Here is an 18,912-nt window from a genome sequence, read left to right as displayed (position 1 = left end):
ATCAACATTAAGTTTGTTCGGATACTCGATCTGTTGTACAGTTCAGTTCGATTGATCTCTAATACATAAATATTATTTCGTTCGAACGTATTACGTAGTATAACTCCGTCGTGCAAGCCAAAGAGCATGATGTATTTTTTATTATTTCTATACATTAATATTAAGGATAGTTATCGTATAAGTATACCATGTTAATGCCATTTTATTAGAGAATGTCGGTATAATACGCAGTCTTGTAATGTACTATAAGCCTTGTATATTTGTATGTAACTGTGAGGAGGTCCGTAGAGCGATTCGACCAATTTGACTCGTGTATGTCGGTGGTTAGCTATTGACCATCGAGTAGTAATCAATGGCATTATTTCTCCTAAGTATAAGCTAGTTTACCGTAATAGATTATTTAAACAGACAATGTGAATATTTTTAATTAACGAGATAAATGTTACAACATGTGATTTCAAAATAACAAAAAATACAATAAATTTTACATGATCTTACATGGCTTTTATTTTATTTTTATACCTTACCTAACTACCTTTACTATCATTGTCAGAAATATTTGTAAAACTCATCAAAAAACCTTCAATAACAATGTGGCATAATTAATAACTAAGATCTTGTTTGTACACATACGGTTATCTTTTTGTCACACTTATGATATTATATGAAATGACTGAAATCAGTAAAGTAGACAAGATTGTTTTAAAATTGAATATAAACTAAGTATGAAAAGGACAAATAATAATATTTGGTACCACTAGTGTAGGAAAGGGATAGAAATATAAAACACACCAAAATATTTAAAAATTTATTGTAAGGTACTATTCATATATACAAGTTACAAAATGTCTTATATTAGACTTAGCGTATTACTTGCACGCATGCAACAAAATGTCTAAAATACAAAATGTGTGGTTAGTGCAAATGTATTGTCTTTTGGTAAACGTTTAGCCTCGGCGGTTAATCTAACAAGGTTATGGATTTGCTCTGAATGATTAATGTATTTAAGATAATCCTCTAATTGACTGCTATGTTTGTAGAATTACATCATTGTATGAGATCATTCTGATTCTATAAGGACTGAGAACAGTGGGGTTTAACAGTTAAACTTGTAAAATATTAAAGGATAAAACATGATGATTGACAATATAAAAAGGTGCCTATTTATATACTAGGCACTATAAAGAACCGAATAAGATAATAACTACGAGACAAAATATGCCAATTAGGAAATTTTTTGTAAGCGAAATATTTTATTCAAATGCTTGACACTTTCGAATTATGTTTACATATAGAAGCACCAAAGGAATTGAGTTATAAGAACAAAAAAGAAAAACTATAAAAAAAGATTGAAACTTCTGAACACGTGTCCAAAGCACTAACAAAATTGAGTAAAATAAACCGTAGATGAAGATTACTAAGTAATTTATTTGTTACATGACATGATTAACTATTTTAATGTTTTCAAACGCCATGGACAGTCTGCAATTCATAACTTGCTCTATATTGCTACCTATAAAGTATCAAAGAAATATAAAACAATTATAAAAAATCTGATCATAACTTTAACTAACATGTTATGTGATATTCACTTAAATGCTAATACGAGAAAGCTTAAATCTAATTAATCTATCATATTATAAAAAAAACTGTCTGATAGCACATGTATAAAAGCCAAATATAATTTAGACAGACACTATAAACGTAAATTTATAAATAATAATTGTTACAATTCTATGTAATAAAGCTAAAACCTATCAAAATACATTATTTCGTTTATGACAATACTTATTGGAAAGGAATACTTTACCAGTCTTTTAAGGCCCAAAGAATGCAAATATGGAATCGTGAATATTATTTTTGTGTGAGTAATAGTTAATACATACATCAAACAGATAAACGAACACAACTTATAAGTTTAGAACTATCAGGTATTACAAGAAGTGCGTTATAAATAATAACCTCGTAAACTACAGTGTCCTATGTCATAGAAATGTCTTTCTTAACATTATGGAAATTCTAATTATTCTAATAATAATTAATGCAGAATAAATTAAGAATGCAATAGCATTTGCTCCTGTTTGTAAACTTCGTGGTAAGCATTGCGTATCAAAACGTAAGGGAAGCACGACTCTAGTAGATCCATTGTAAGGAACGGCGACTCTTGAACAATAAGGTCTAGAAGCAAATATACAGATTCGCGATTCCTTATTGCTTCTTTATCAGTTTCTTGACCCAGCCGTAACAGAGAAGACGAAGCGAGAGCTAAGAATTCCTTCATTCTATCTTCTATATCGCCCTGGCCACATATCGTGAACAAAGCACCGAATATGTGATTGATAGCAAGTGCCATACAATGAATATTGTTCGCATGACCTTCTAAAGATGGACGATAAAACGAACCTTCGCTTCGTGCTAGTCTTGGAAGAGAAACTGCAACAAACACCATCAAGAGACATACGATAAGATGTTCTTCTTCCTCGAGCTCAGCTTTATGTTGACGTAAAGCCGAGGCTAATGTGGGATCAACTTTGCACGGCAAGCCAGCCGCCGAACACATCTCAGATATGACTCGCATTGGATCTCCACTCGGTAACTGTTGCTGGAAGTCCTTAATTGAACTAATCAGGAACGGAATTCGCCGCTCTAAAACATCGAGTAACGATTCTTGTGCTATCTGGCGGAAGCTCAATATAACCCCTATTATTGTCATTCTTTGCAACACATTGTCTACTTGTTGTAGCCTTTTGAATTGTTCTCTCATAATTTCAGGCTTGTCAAAGTTAGTTCTAAGCATTTGGAGAACTTCTTTATTTTGTACGACTAATTTCTTTAGCTCCTGAACTTGACTCGCGATATGCCACATTAATGTCTCACTTAACAATTTCATTCCATATGGACCAATCAATTCCGCAAGAGCTCTCAATTCATTGATATCTGAATATTCTTCGGCATTGAAGGGTATCGCACCTTCGGCTGAAAGGCTTACGAATGCCTTTTGATTCATTGAAAAACATATACTTCCAGCACTTACGCGCCGCAACAAAATTTCCGAATACCACTGAGTGTATAGGGATGCTATAGTTTTTTCACCATGGCTATCCATATTTTGTGTTTGTTGCAGAAGGCAATTATTGAAAACACGCGTGATATCAATATGAACATAGTTTTCAACGGTTTGTAGAACATTCATATAGGCTCTTACGCTCACAAGCAATTCGGAGGGTTTCGCTATTTCACTAGTATCTTGGTTAAACATTACCATGCCTACAAGTGCTTTGGAAAATCTCGTCTCCAAATGTTGGTGTAAATATTCGCGAGGTGCAAATGTGTACTCCCATACATTGACTGTGGAGCAGTAGTTTATAGCAAAACACAGTTCTGTTAGTGCCATATGCAGTTTGTCCATTGTAGTTAACTCTTCCCTGGTCTTTCTGTAACTCTCAGCACCTGGTTTAACTATCTCAATGGGATTTTTCTTATTTTTATCCTTCTTTTTACGATTAGCAAGGTGGGCGATTGTTTGTGCACAATGCTTTGGAAGAAGTTTATCACTCATTGTACATTGCTCATCACAAATAGTTGTTATAATGTTTTTAGCTTCTTTTGCCATCTCATCAAGGAATATGTTAACTACAGAAAGACTCCTTTCTCTAATGTGATGTCTTTCTTCTGGACACAGCTCATGTGTACAGTTTTGGAAGTGGCTGCAAATGAGTGGGAATGCAATAATGTACCGATTTTGTGCTGGAAATTCTAAGCACATATGAAATTGACTTTCAAATATTTTATTGTAAAAACAGAACAAAGATAAATCTGAGGTTTCCACCATAATCTCATCGAGATTGTCAACCATTTTAGTGTGAAATACCATTTTATCAATAAATTGTGATAGTTCTCTTTGGTCAACTAAATTGAAAGGAGCTTTGCCAACTGATGTATATGCTTGAAGCCTGAACCAATCCAGGCGAAAGGCACGAAAATCAAATAACTCATTGCTTTCTACTTGTTTCACAGTCAGATTTGCGGCAGTATTGCACAATGAAGAGAGTATAATACTTTCATCTTCTGGACACACTTGTAAATTTTGTATCATAAGGTTCAAAGCCACAGCATCAAAACCTGACAGGTACTGCACATAATATCTTTGCATTACTTGGCTGTACTTACGAACTAAAGCTCTCAACTCTTCCATATGGAACAAGAGCTCTGGAAGTTGACGATCTACTAAATCTTCAGCAGATTTTCCTTTTACTTTTTGTGGGGGATTGTCATTATGCCGCAACAGCCAAAACACTTCATCTCTAGCATAGCAGAGGCCGATAAATATAAGCAATGCTTTAGGCCCTAGTAGTCCTGGCTGGTCAGTTAATATAAGACCAAGTTCCTTTAAAGCTGTTCTCAAAAATTTTCTTCTCTCTCTGTGCTTATAACCAGCTTTTTGAACTGAATGATGATAGCAGTCTTTAACCTCAGATATCCTTTTTCCATATCCCTTTATACCATCAAAAAAGCCTTGAATGTATGAATGTATGTAGATGACCTCATCTCGGAATAGCGCAACTACCCAGCCAGATTCTAATGCACTCACCCACATTTTGTTTGCATGATCTTGTTGCAGCATCTGATGGCACATGGCAAAACCAAAAATCACCCATCTTTCTAACGACTCCAAAGAAACATACTCACATGACATAGTATTTGTTTCCGAAGGTTTTAAGAGCAATGCTGGGTTGCTTACTAGACTAAGCTTCTGTTCTGATCTCCAATGCTCTGCTGTAAGATTTCTAGCAGGATATACATGCCACAGTGAATTCAATGCACTCGATAAAACTTTTTGGTGTGTCAAAAATTCTTCAGATAGTTTTTTTAATGGTGCATCATAATCTACAATCAATTGTCCCAGTCGAGGAAAGCTCGGATCAATTTGATTATGAAGCAATTCATGTGCCGCATTGAATAATCCCAGAACTGCCTTTCTGTCTTCTACTCTAGAAAGTAGGATCATCAAAGATACATATGTAGTGACCAAGTCAAGATAATTTTTAGTCAATTCAAAATTAAGGGTCAAATCCAATGTCACTTGACATGCATCCATTATGTTTAAAAGTTCACAAACATTATCTTTAAAGTCAAGTAGATCAACAAATGTGTAGTAATAGAGAGATAAGGACTTTATTATTTCATTCTTGATGTTCGTAATTGCTTGGAGTCCTTTCACATCAATATTTGGGAATCTTCTAACAATATGTTTTATGGAAGATTCCAATGTTTTATCAGAGAGGAATGCAGGCTTTGATTTAGCATCCCCACAGGCCTTTTTTATGTTGTAGATTCTCGTCAGCATGCCGATACCACGGTCATTGAGGATGATAAGCTTCTCAGCCAGCTTTTGCTGGCTGATATGGACTGATCTCGACAAAGTGGACATTCTGAAATAAAACAGTGTGTTTAAACTCAATTGTCACTGAGGGGAACGTTATCTCATGACTATGATCTAATTGGTAAATCGCTTGTAAACAATTCATTACGTGACTAATTTCGGAGATTATACTATGCATTAAAACTTGAAATAAACAAATCAAGTGATTCAAATAAAGCAATTGTTGGTTAAATATTTGATTCGATGTCCCCGAATTTCATTATTTTGTGCTGTTTAATCGATAGCTGGTAGTGGATTTTCTTAACAAACTGCTTTTCTTTTCCAACAAAAATGCGTAGTTTTTGTGAAAATCGAAAATGAAAATTATTTTTTTTAAGGTTATTTTTGTACTAAAAACGACACTTTTATACCATTGTCGTATTAAAACTTCTAGTAATCTCGCACACAGGCAATATTTTTAAATATAATGCCGTATTATTAATTTATTTATAACAATTTCTTAAATTATATTACCTGGAAAATGTAAGTTTGTATTTACCACGTATTTACGACATGCCATTATAGATAATAAATGTTATATTATGACGCGTTCACAATTGTAGATAATAAATATAATTCGAAAGTGATTTTTAAAATGAATTTGTCAAAAATAATTTTAAGGACAGCGCTAGTCGTCCGCTAAACGGATGAATAAAATAAATTAGTTGTCCGATTACCGGATGAATAAAATAATAATTCTTTAGAGAACTGCCGCACGTATTATAGGTTTTTTGTGGGGGGAGGAGAGGGGGGAGGAGGGCACACGTAGGTATTTGATTTTTTTTGCGCGTCGACGGAGCCCCGCTTCGCGGGGCTCCTATTTCTGTGTAGTTTTTTTTTTAAGAAACCTAACCTAACCTAACCTAAACTTGATTTTTTTTTGCGCGTCGACGGAGCCCCGCTTCGCGGGGCTCCTGTTTCTGTGTAGTTTTTTTTTTAAGAAACCTAACCTAACCTAACCTAACGGCTAACCTAACCTAAACTTGATTTTTTTTGCGCGTCGACGGAGCCCCGCTTCGCGGGGCTCCTATTTCTGTGTAGTTTTTTTTTTTAAGAAACCTAACCTAACCTAACCTAAACCTAACCTAACGAATTGAGGGCGAATATCTCGGCCATTTTTGATTTTAGAGAAAAGTTGTTCCTATAAAACATGCTTATATTAGCGTAATCTTTACGATAAAACAATAATAAATAGGTGTTATAATGACACCAACTCCATCAAAAATTTTCTAAGTCCTGAGCCCCCTTTGCTTTAGTCCAACCCAACTAGCTTTAGTGTTAAAAGGTTATCTAGTAATCCGAATAATCGGACGATTAAATTATTTTATTCATCCGGTAATCGGACGACTAATTTATTTTATTCATCCGTTTAGCGGACGACTAGACACTTCGTAATTTTAATTTAGATAGCATTTGATAATAACAAAAATTTTACGATACATAAATAAAATACAAACAGGTTGTTTAAACCTACGTAGTTTTTTTTTGTTTGAGTGGGAATCGCCCTAAAGTCGCTTCTGGCACTCGCCGGCCGCTGCCGCGGCACGCTCGCTTCGCTCGCTCGGCTCGTGCGGCAGTTCAACAGTTAACCTAACACGCTCGTCGCTTCGCTCCTCGCTACCTATTTGAATACTAAAAGTAAAAGTTAATCGATTTTTAAAACTGAAGCAAGTGAGCTATAAAAAAAACATTAAAAATTAAAATGTATCATTTATACTCTATGATAAGCTAGTATATTTGTATTGCTAATCTGTGATCTGCGTCATATTAACTAATCTGTGTTATCTGTGGCTTGTTGTGAATACAAAATATGGAACGATTTTTGGCTATACTAAATTGTTAAAATACTATTTTGACAAAATAAATTGTAATATGTAAATAAAGTAATAGGTACGTAAATATATTTAAAAATAATGCGTGTGAGTGTGATAATTAGACATTTTGATACTATAATGGCTTAAGATTTTACTTTAAGTTGCGTTTTTAGTACAAAAATAACCTTAAAAAATATCATTTTCAATTTCGATTTTCACAAAAACTACGCATTTTTGATGGAAAAGAAAAGCAGTTTGTTAAGAAAATCCACTACCAGCTATCGATTAAACAACACAAAATAATGAAATTCGGGGACATCGAATGTAATATGCAGCCCAATTGTTCAAGGGAACAATATTTATGAGGCTTTTTGCCAAAACGGTAATGATTACAAAATATTGGATGTAATAATTGAACAAATTATGTAGCTGTGCTGTGGTTGTGCCTTTTCAAACTTACTTGAATTTTGTCTGAGATAATTAGTGTTTATAGTTCCATTGTCCTACAAAATCACCACCTTTGTAAACTTGTTTTTCTCATTGAATTGCGCTGTATAAAATCCTTATCTGTTCAATAAAACAGGAAAAGGGAGTGTCGTTATTAAGCACACAATTCCCGTTGTGGCATTTGATTACCTGTCGCAATGACAACTACTGACATTAGTACCGCTTGACTTTTTTATTAGGTTTGTCTTTGCTATTTGTCTTTGGTAATAAAAAAATAGAATGAATACGAAGAAAAAAGATCGAGGATTGTTCATGGTTTGAAAGTGGTTTGAAATCTCGGTCCATTTCTACATATCCTGCAATTTATTGCTGCAATAAATGTCATGCGAGAAGCTCGCGGATCATATCTATCGCAACTTATCGCGGAGGTGTTTACATCCCAGATCTTGCGAGTGACGGGATAGGAATTACTGTCACAATTATTTTTCTATTCTATTTTGTGAAATATATGTCGTCAAGATGGGCACGTGTAGCAGCTACATTAACAATTTTATTGTCGAAAGAGAAAAAAAGATCAATTTGGGTTCGAGCAAGGACTGGATTTCTAGGAAACATACTATTATGGTAAGTAGGTACATAGCTGGTACCTACTTACCATAATTATTTATTGCGCGAAATACAACTGGAAAATGGTCAATGAAAATAATCAACTTGTAATAAATAAAATTGTAATATTGCTATACTATAATTTATAATGTGTAATATATAAATGTAAAATGAACTAATGTAAATAATACATTGTTTAAATAATAACTTACGTAAATTAGCAAAATTATAAAATTGAATAAGCATAATATAAATATATGTAAATATAATTGAATAAGCATAATATATAAATTTGTTGGCGAATTGTGCGGACATAAAATTTATTTTAAAAATTTTGTAACCACAATTCAAACAAATAAATTTTCATTTCATTTCATTTTCAAAAAATAATCACTTTATTCCATATTAAGATCTCATAAAATCCTATTGACTTTAGTTTCTCCACAAGAGCATTCATGACTAATTTGTCATCGACTCATTATTTCAACAAAATCAAACGCCGTGCGGGCGATACTTGCAGCTTGCTGCGAGATATACGGAATTAGACCGATAACAACGAGATCTGTCGCGAGTAGTCATGTTTACACACGCTTTCGCAACTTCTCGCAAGAAGCGCTTGACAAACTGTCGCGACAGAACTTGCTACATGGTTTATTATACACTTGCAAGTTGCTGTCAGACAGACTGTCGGACACTCAGAGCAATAGGTTTATTGCTCTGAGGTCGGACAGTTCTTGCGGATGTTTACTTGCAGATGGAAACGCGGCCTAATGGGCTAACGGACATTTATTTTTTACCTGTAGTTTCTCTATTATCTGTGTGCAGCTATATGTCAACTGTCGAATGTCATTATTCAATATTCATTAACAATTCAATTCATCATTCCCGATTTCGTAAAGCTAAAAGTATTTTATGTTGTAAAGCAGAGAAAACATTTAATAGTTAAGCTACTTATTTTCTTCATGAAGAAGATACCGGCCTAATATTATTTCTTCACCCTACAGAAAATAATATTCGTCCAACATGCCCCGAATTATGATAAAGGGCGGCGTTTGGCGCAACACCGAGGTATGCAAAAGTACAGGCTGAAAGGTTTATTTATTTATTGTATGGATATTATAATCACACTTACTTTAAATTTTAGGATGAAATCCTCAAAGCGGCTGTAATGAAATATGGCAAAAACCAGTGGTCACGTATTGCCTCGTTATTGCATAGAAAGTCTGCTAAACAGTGTAAAGCCCGTTGGTATGAGTGGTTGGATCCCAGTATCAAAAAGACGGAATGGTCCAGAGAGGAGGACGAGAAGCTTCTGCATCTCGCCAAGCTGATGCCAACACAATGGCGAACGATTGCACCAATTATTGGACGTACTGCAGCACAGTGCTTAGAAAGATATGAATACTTATTGTAAGTTATTACAATAATTATTTCTAAAGAGTTGATCTTCATAATTAGTTATATCTATCAATGAAATTTTACTTGTATACTGTTGTAAACATAAAACATTACTTTTTAGGGACCAAGCCCAAAAGAAGGAGGAGGGTGAGGATATGGGAGATGATCCCCGCAAACTCAAGCCTGGTGAAATTGATCCAAATCCTGAAACAAAACCTGCAAGACCTGATCCTAAGGACATGGACGAAGATGGTAAATTAATTGCATTTAATGTAGATTTATTTACAAGTACAGTACATTGGATTCAAATACAGGACATGAATGAAATTTCTGTAATAAATATTGTTATTTAATGATAATATAGTCCTGCTTAAAAATACTCATAAAATAAAAAAAATAGAATAATACATAAGTTGCTAGATTTGTCCTTATTTTTGTTAGTAGGTAAATTGAAAACTTATATTATATTTAAATGACATGTTTTCTAGAACTGGAGATGTTATCGGAAGCTCGAGCTCGTCTCGCAAACACACAGGGCAAGAAGGCTAAAAGGAAGGCGAGGGAAAAGCAACTGGAGGAGGCTCGTAGACTTGCTGCATTGCAGAAGAGAAGGGAATTGAGTGCTGCTGGTATATCTGTACCACTTAGGTATGTATGAATTTTTTTTATAATTATGTATAAAGGCTGAGAAATATGGATACAGAATTTATATAATTTAAATGGAATTATGCAGGTTTGTTGATATGATTATAATTGTTCCTTTAACTCCTCGATAACCATAGGGCCTCAGTAAATCTTTGATGATATACCATATATGATATATTACCTATGCTAGATGATGGCACAATTTCTAAAAAAAACGTTGTGTGGTTTTATGAAACCACGGTAAAAGTGAAACTTAGGCACAAAATTATTGTATTTGTACGATAATTATCGTACGGTTCCGAACACTGCTTTATACCTACTCGACAGCTGACCGTCACGCGACATGCGCTACACAGACCAAAAAGTTTGAGACGATGTAATAAAAGTTTCACTTTAAAAATAACTTAATATCTTAAATGTTTTTTATTTCTTTCTAGACGTAAAAAGAAGCGCGGAGTTGACTACAACTCTGAGATACCATTTGAGAAGCGGCCCGCTGCTGGGTTCTATGACACGTCAGAGGAGGTTGTTGACCCCATGGCGCCTGACTTTTCGCGGCTTCGTCAACAACATTTGGATGGAGAATTGCATTCTGAGAAGGAGGAAGTGAGTTACTTGATGTAGAAATTTCAGTTTAATCTCTTAATCACTTATAACCTTAATTATATTTTATTTGAAACCTATGAAAAATGGTTTCTGTTGTGATTAATAATCTTTACAATTGCTGTATAAAACAATGAATATTAATATGATCTGATATTACATTTGTTTGTCTGACTAATTATTGATACCTAAGGTTTGTGATTTGTGAATAACCTCATATTGGTTGTTCTAGGTCATATTATTTTGTTACTGTTGCATTTTTTTTTTATTTTCTTTTTTTTCCGTCACAGCGTGACCGTCGTAAGGACAAGCAAAAGCTCAAGCAACGTAAAGAAAATGACGTGCCGCAAGCCATGCTGCAAGGAGACCAGCCAGCAAGAAAGCGGAGTAAACTGGTGTTGCCAGAGCCACAAGTTACTGATCAGGTGTGAAATTGAAATTATTTACAATAATTAAATACAAATTGAATGAAATATGCTAGATTTTGCTAATAGGTTTGTAATGTGATGCTACCATCCGTTACTTTATTTTCTTTTTAACCAACTTCAAAAAAAAGGAGGAGGTTATTAGTTTATGGGTAGATTCGGTAATTTTGATTAGCTAGATTATTTTTTATTAGCTAAGTTTGACAAAGTATTAAATCTTTGTTATATCAATAGTTTTGCAAATACCTATTTTAAATTTCTTGTTTGATTCTTAATTACATAATTTTAAATTGCCATAAAGCACTTGCATAATTCCTTAATTATATGAATTAATGACTTACACAGGAATTGCAACAAGTGGTAAAGCTAGGCCGTGCTTCCGAAGCGGCTCGTGAGTCTGCCGGCGAAGCGGGCGCGGCCACGGACGCGCTGCTCGCGCACTACGCGCTCACGCCGGCGCCCGCCACCGCGCTGCGCACGCCCGCCGCGCACCACGACCGGTGAGCGACTGAGCGTTGCGTGCTGTGTTTTTTATTTTTTTTAACGTGATAACGTTTTTAAAATCGTTTTAGTCGGGTGACATGTTCAGAAACTTGTGTCACACCAAAACCTCACGAGCGCGATCGCAGGTATAACGAGAGAGAGACGGACCGATCTCCCGTCTCATCTCGAGCGCTGCCACCAATAAGACGTTATCACGTAAACATCTCGATCGTAAACCTACTTTACAAACAACCAATTTTTTTGACAATGAATTTCAGAATTGTCCAGTGGAGTTTTGACGTTTAAACGCAGGATAACTGAAATATACCTTTGCCCTAGCTAAGATAGTATGATAATAGAAAAATATCGAAATTATTCAGATAAATTTCACTGATCACAAATAAATTTTAGTTTTGTTGTTGCATTATATTTATATTAAAAACCAGATCTTAGTTGGTATTTCAACCAAAAACTAAAGTTTACTTAGGAAATAAATATGTAAAATTTCCTTTCAGTATACTGATGGAAGCCCAGAATGTAATGGCACTCACACATGTGGACACTCCCTTGAAGGGTGGTCTGAACACTCCTTTACATGAGTCGGACTTTTCTGGAGCTCTGCCGCAGTCGCAGGCGTTGGCTACACCCAATACTGTACTCGCTACTCCATTCAGGTAATTATAAGAAAAAGTAAATGTAAATGTTGAATAACCGCATAGTCTATGCGGAATCTGAATCAAAAATTTATGCAATTTTATGTTTGTTTTTAACAAAAAATGATAATAAAATTATTTACAGATCATCTCGTAGCGAAGTCTCAACACCCGGCAGCTTCGCGACTCCCGGTCATGGTCAAGTACAACCAGGATTGACAGTATGTGTATCTTTTTTGCTCTCTTTTTATCCTTTTTTTTATCAAGATTCTATTTTGTTGAAAAAAGTTTTACTTCAGAAATTTTTATAAGTAATTCATTTTTCAGACGCCAGGATTACGAGACAAACTAAGCATTAATCCAGAGGACAGAATAAGTGCTGGAGACACTCCAGCAGAGCATCGTCAGATACAGAAACAGGTAATATTTGTCTAATTTCAGAGTAAAATAATATTGTTTTTAAGTATTTTAAGTACATATAGGAAATTAAATAATTTATAAATATTGAATTTAAAATTAAAATCACAGTAAAAAAGTATAAAGTTTTTATTCAAAAATTTAATTATTTTGGCTAGAATCAACTAGCTATTAACCCATTGCGCCCCGAACGGCCCGATCGGTCCACGACACAATAGATTTTCTATTGTGTCTGTGATTAATAATGTGCATGCTATTTCAGTTAAAAACAACAGTCCGTAGTGCCTTACAATCGCTGCCAACCCCAAGGAATGACTATGAGATAGTAGTCCCCGATCAGGATAATGACGACCAGATGGACACTTCCAATGAGAATGGTGTTGAGGATCAAGCTGATAAAGATGCCAGAATGGCTAAGGAACAGGAGGAGAAACGTAAGTATTATTGTAGAATTTTATTGTGGTGACCTAAAAGCATTATCCATACTATAATATTATAAATGCAAAAGTAACTCTTTCTGTCTGTCTGTTACTCAATCACGCCTAAACTACTGAACCAATTTTCATGAAATTTGGTATGGAGATATTTTGATACCCGAGAAAGGACATAGGCTACCTTTTATTGGGAAATATGTACCACGGGCCAAGCCGGGGCGGACCACTAGTTGACTATAAACTATTACACGCATCTATACTACTAACATACTAAAGTAAGTAAGTAGCTGCATGTTTGTAGACTATGAATCCTTTTTCTTTTTGTGGTCGGGTAAGCTTGATATGTAAATTATTATTTATTATACATACATTGCTAATAGTATAGATACGAAAGTTTGTAAGAACCTAGGTTAATTTCCTTTTTTAGAGTTTTTAGGGTTCCGAAAAAACAGAATGGTTTGGCAATGGCTTATAGCACAGATAAAGCAAAATTTGTGAAAATATGCAACTATAAAGTTAGGTATAAAAAAAATCAGGTTTATCGGAACGCTTGGTGCGCGAGTTCGACTCGTACTTGTCTGGATTTTTATATTTATCCTCTTTACGAAGTTATCCTAAAAGTTAAAAAGTTTTCGCAAAAAAATTGGTTGTCTGTATAGTCGGTTTACTGACGATAATTGAACGTGACTACGTCCGATTGTGCTTCTTTGTCGCTCGTTCTCTCGCTTGCACTTCAAGCCTACATGGAACGCCTCAGAGCGAGGTAACGCCGCATGAGTCATGTTTTTTCGTGCGTGCTCTATCGAATTATTAGTCGTTGTCACGTCAATAAAGATTTTATTTATTTATCCTTATCTCTGTACAGGTCAAGCGGAGCTAGCGCTTCGCAGCACAGCAGTACGTCGCGGGGCAGCCCGCCCCTTAGCGGTGGTCGCGTCGGGCTCGCGTGGCTCTGCGCCGCTCAACGCACTGCAGCGGGCCGAGGAGCTGCTCAAGGCGGAGATGCTCACTATGCTGCACTATGACGCGCTTATGGACCCGCCCGGTGAGTGCGCGTGTTACTTGTATGTATATAAATGTAATTTTTTCCCCTATAAAAATATATCCGTGTGACCATGTACTTTTTATTTTTTTCATTCCCTACTAATGTCCGTCAGACGTGGTATTCTGCTATATTATGTTATAATTGTCGGTCAGTCCGAGAAGAAGTATTCTGATATACTATACTACTACTCCGTCAGACGTGGTATTCTGCTATATTATACTACTATTGTTTGTCAGACGAGAAGAAGTATTCTGATATATTAGTTATAATTCAGCTACATAATGTTACTATTGTGTGCCATTCTGCTATATCATGTTACTATTGTGCCAGACGAGAAGAAGGCAGTATCCATGCAAGCAGCACACTTAGCACACCTGGAGGCGCACCCGTACGAGCAGTTCACCGCCGAGGAGCTGCGGGCGGCGCGCGCGCTGCTGCGGCGCGAGGCGGACGCGGTGCGCGCGGGCATGGCGCACGGGGACCTCGGGATCGATGCGTACACGCAGGTGTGGGAGGAGTGCCTGGCGCAGGTATGGAATTGTTTCATCTTTGAACATGTCTGGCATTGTCTGGGAACAAGGGGGCTAGTGTGAGTTCGATCGAGTACGAAACGTGTCGCGTCTGCGTCACAGCCGAATTAGTATGGGAAATCGAACAGCGCCCCTAGCGGACGTATGGGGAAGCTAGGCGGCGCTGTTTTAATTTCATAGAAATCCGAGTTAACTTTATCGCGAACGAGTGCGAGCAAAAACTCACACTTAGCACACAGGTCTAGGGAAGCGCGCTCCAGCTTAGACCACATCTTCGCTTACCAACAGGCGAGATATTAGTCGAGCGTTTCCCTTTTCTTCATATACAAAGGTCTACTTACAATTAATATCAAAAAATAAAGAATAGATTACACGAAATATTCTTTGGTCAATCTACTTAAATAAAAATTAGATCCCAAATTTGATAGGATAGGATAGCGGAGATAGATCCGGCTCGAAGGACCAAAGCCTGGTGTTGAAACACATTTTCTACACATGAAAAATTCTTTGGTCGATCTACTTAAATAAATAAAATAGATCCTGTTCGACCGAACAGATGTTGGTCCTTCGAGCCAGATAGGTACGAAACTGCTTGATGGAAGATAGATCCGGCTCGAAGGACCAAAGCCTGGCATTGAAACAACACACGAAACATTATTCATTACACAATTTATTGTTCATTGTACTACCAGGCTTTGGTCCTTCGAGCCGGATCTGAATGTACATTGACTACACATGGAACATTCGTCTTTTGATCTTTGTTTATTTTAATTAATTCTTTTTATTTTATATTTATTTATTTTGTTCTTGTGTAGATCTCAAACTCTTTGCCTACTTATTGGATAAGAATATTTTACATTTAAAACAATCCCACTCATTACTGACATTTCCAATGTGAAAAAGACCATTTCTCCAAAAATTACATTTCAAACGAATTGCAGTAGAGTAGAGCTTTTTATTACCATTTTTATGACCTTTCACAGCTTACATCATTACATGTGTGTGAGTATATTACAGTTAGTGCCATATATGTACATACAAATTGAAATTTCCAGGTACTCTTCTTACCAGGACAAAATAGATATACTCGTGCGAATCTCGCAAGTAAAAAGGATCGACTTGAATCAGCCGAAAAAAGACTGGAACAGAATCGCAGTCACATGGCTAAGGAAGCTAAGAAATGCTCTAAGATGGAGAAAAAGCTCCGAGTACTGACGGGTAAATAAATTTTGTTTTTATTTTTTTATTATTTTTCATTTCCTTGCTTTTTGGCATATAATTTTGAAAAAAAGGATTTGTTAGTAAAAATGTCATAATATAAATAATAAATATCATTATTTATTTATTTCCACATTTCCTACTAGGTGGATACCAAAGTCGGACTGCGTCACTAATAAAGCAGTTCCAAGAGTTGCAGGATCAGATTGAGCAAGCGAATCTGGAACTTTCCACTTTCAAGTTCCTCGCTGAACAGGAAAAGGCCGCTATTCCTAGGAGGATAGAGGTAATATTTGTGTAAAAGTTGTCTTCGAATAGATATTGGATATATTTTATTTTTAATATTCGAAAATATATTTGTAGTGTTAGGGTAGAAAGATAAAAGGCAATATTTTTAGTTATTGCAAAATACGAAGAATTAAAATATTCTGGAGTTTAGAAGATAAAATACAAAATTGCAATTACTATTGCATATTGAGGATACCAAAGAACATGGTCTAGTTCTGTTTAATATTTTTCTCCACTTATATTATTTACATGATTATAATATTAAAAGTATTTTTTTTAACGTGATAACGTTTTTAAAATCGTTTTAGTCGGGTGACATGTTCAGAAACTTGTGTCACACCAAAACCTCACGAGCGCGATCGCAGGTATAACGAGAGAGAGACGGACCGATCTCCCGTCTCATCTCGAGCGCTGCCACCAATAAGACGTTATCACGTAAACATCTCGATCGTAAACCTACTTTACAAACAACCAATTTTTTTTCAGTCGTTAACAGAAGACGTGAATCGTCAGACTGAGCGTGAGAAGCAGCTTCAGAAGCGATATTCAGAGTTGCAAGCCGAGTTGGAAGAAATACATAAAAAGAAAACCACCACTGAAATAAGGACTGAACAATAATATCAGATAATAAGTAATTACAGTGACATGAATGAGAATAAAGTTGATGATACAAAATGTGTGTTATTTTGTGTGTGATAGATGAATGGATAACGACAAAATTAAATAACAGTTAAATATTATTTTTATTTATAAAATCGTGTCAACAAGTAGTAAAAAGAACTTTCAATATATTCGCTATGTAACATTGTAAAGTGATAACATGCTGATTTATATGTTATTTTCATAATATAGGTTCTAACAGCAAATGTAATAATAAAAAAAGAGATGTTTGTAATAATAAAAATAATTTGTAGTAATCTATGCTGGTTCAAATGTTTGTTACAAGTTGGATAAAACTAAGAAATGTTTATATAAATTAAACTAGCGGTCCGCCCCGGCTTTGCCCGTGGTACATGTTTACGTTTTCTCTACATAAGAACCATCCTCGTACTTCAAGGAATATACTTAATAAAAAAAGAATTATCGAAATCGGTTCAGCCGTTCTCGAGTTATGCGCTTACCAACACATTTTGCGATTCATTTTTATATATAAAGATTAATACAATTTTAATTTTATCTGATAAAATTGTGCGGTTGAAATTGGTTACATGTATGTTATCAACTACTATGCCACTATTTGCCTTACTTTATACATTTAAAAATGCATCTAAAGTATGGATTGAAAAAATGGGCATCGCATCTTGATAGATTTGTAGAAAGTTTTTGAAAAGCAAATAAAGTATGAAAATAATACGGAACCCTAAAAAGAATATCGAAATGATTACATTTGATATCGAAACTATAGCTTGTTAGTACAAGAGCAATAAGAGTTTTACTCGCTTTTTCATATCCGTAGGTTAATTTAGTAATCATATATGATATACTATACAAAGAAATAAAAAAAACTCCACGATGCAGGTTATTAAAGACTTCGAAATAACAAATAATACAATCAAGATGGTGCTTATTGATTGAATAATTTATTATGGTCGATATTATAACAGGAGCTCAGAAAGTATCATTTGGAAATTAAATCCGGTTACTTGATGTCTTAAAACAGTATTACTTAGTAAAGTGATGGCACTAGACGACGACCTGTAAAGCTTTGCAATTTTTCCATTTTGCAATAATTTATACTGCTATAAAACATCATGGTAACCCCAAGACGTCAGGATTGTTCATCTTATGGATATTATGTAATTGTTAAGTACATAATAAGAGGTTTCTCTGAAAATGACGATTTGTACCATTAGTAGAAATAAAGAATCGTATTGATATGATGTTGTTTTATTTATCTTTCCTTGAATAAAATAAGTGTATACCTTAAGCGTGCTTAGGCGATGATAATCTATTAGTTTAAATAGCAATTGTGACTATTATCAGACGATATTAAAATTAAAGTCCTGAGTAGAACATTTTAGTAAAGAAGAAATATCTGCGGTGATGAATCATGGAGTAAAAAATATAGGTTTTTAAATAAATCTCAATTCAGTCACAGGTAACCTATCACTAATCCATTGCACAATCCCGCAACATAAATATTTAAATAATATAACAAACCTAGTTAATATATGTAAGTATATCGGTCTCTCTGTCACGTAATCCCATACAAATGATAAAGACAAAAAAGGTCCGTGGGCGTAAACCATTCTGAAAGCACGTACACATTGCGCTATTAATTAAACTAGCTTTTTTGCCAAGATTACACTTGCCTGTGTAATATATTAAGTACCTACCTAAATGAAAAATTAGGCTAATAGATACAAGTTCCACTAATAAATTTAATATTCAAAAAGCTTTTATTAAAATTAATGTATTGAATATGAAGGAAAAAAACAAGAGTAATAAAATATATTTACATCATTTATTTTCATTACAACTTAC

The 18,912-nt window shown here is 34.9% G+C and overlaps 2 protein-coding genes across 2 annotated transcripts; one reads left to right on the top strand and one right to left on the bottom strand.

Annotated features, from left to right (window-relative positions):
- Positions 1-795: 795 nt before the first annotated feature.
- Hem (Nck associated protein 1 Hem) lies at positions 796-7,898 on the bottom strand. The gene is made up of 2 exons (XM_090106218.1): positions 7,697-7,898; positions 796-5,432 (listed from the first exon to the last, which is right to left on the bottom strand). Exon 2 carries the CDS (start codon positions 5,429-5,431, stop codon positions 2,054-2,056), a length of 3,378 nt encoding a protein of 1,125 aa, XP_089962344.1. The 5' UTR covers position 5,432; positions 7,697-7,898; the 3' UTR covers positions 796-2,053.
- A 1,268-nt stretch (positions 7,899-9,166) lies between these two features.
- Positions 9,167-18,305, top strand: Cdc5 (cell division cycle protein 21). The gene is made up of 16 exons (XM_090106387.1): positions 9,167-9,357; positions 9,434-9,699; positions 9,809-9,939; positions 10,176-10,335; positions 10,770-10,938; positions 11,226-11,360; positions 11,706-11,860; positions 12,359-12,517; positions 12,642-12,717; positions 12,824-12,916; positions 13,176-13,347; positions 14,213-14,392; positions 14,723-14,922; positions 15,978-16,140; positions 16,287-16,426; positions 16,915-18,305. The coding sequence occupies exons 1-16, from the start codon at positions 9,313-9,315 to the stop codon at positions 17,044-17,046; spliced, it is 2,376 nt and encodes a 791-aa protein (XP_089962513.1). The 5' UTR covers positions 9,167-9,312; the 3' UTR covers positions 17,047-18,305.
- The last annotated feature ends 607 nt before the right edge of the window (positions 18,306-18,912 follow it).

This window comes from Colias eurytheme, chromosome 10 (assembly GCF_061535395.1).
Source record: "Colias eurytheme isolate Ceu_HAF_F1 chromosome 10, ilColEury1 Martin Lab GWU primary, whole genome shotgun sequence".
In the NCBI taxonomy this organism is placed as follows: Eukaryota; Metazoa; Arthropoda; class Insecta; order Lepidoptera; family Pieridae; genus Colias; species Colias eurytheme.
Note: the sequence above shows the minus strand (reverse complement) of the source record. Positions and strands in the feature narration are given on the sequence as shown.

What these genes read in the sequence shown, in the direction of transcription:
- Hem (XM_090106218.1), bottom strand. Translation starts at nt 5,431, where the DNA reads ATGTCCACTTTGTCGAGATCAGTCCATATCAGCCAGCAAAAGCTGGCT.
- Cdc5 (XM_090106387.1), top strand. Translation starts at nt 9,313, where the DNA reads ATGCCCCGAATTATGATAAAGGGCGGCGTTTGGCGCAACACCGAG. An exon ending in GAAAGATATGAATACTTATT is followed by an intron (nt 9,700 to 9,808) that starts GTAAGTTATTAC and finishes ATTACTTTTTAG; the next exon opens with GGACCAAGCCCAAAAGAAGG. An exon ending in CTATTCCTAGGAGGATAGAG is followed by an intron (nt 16,427 to 16,914) that starts GTAATATTTGTG and finishes ATTTTTTTTCAG; the next exon opens with TCGTTAACAGAAGACGTGAA.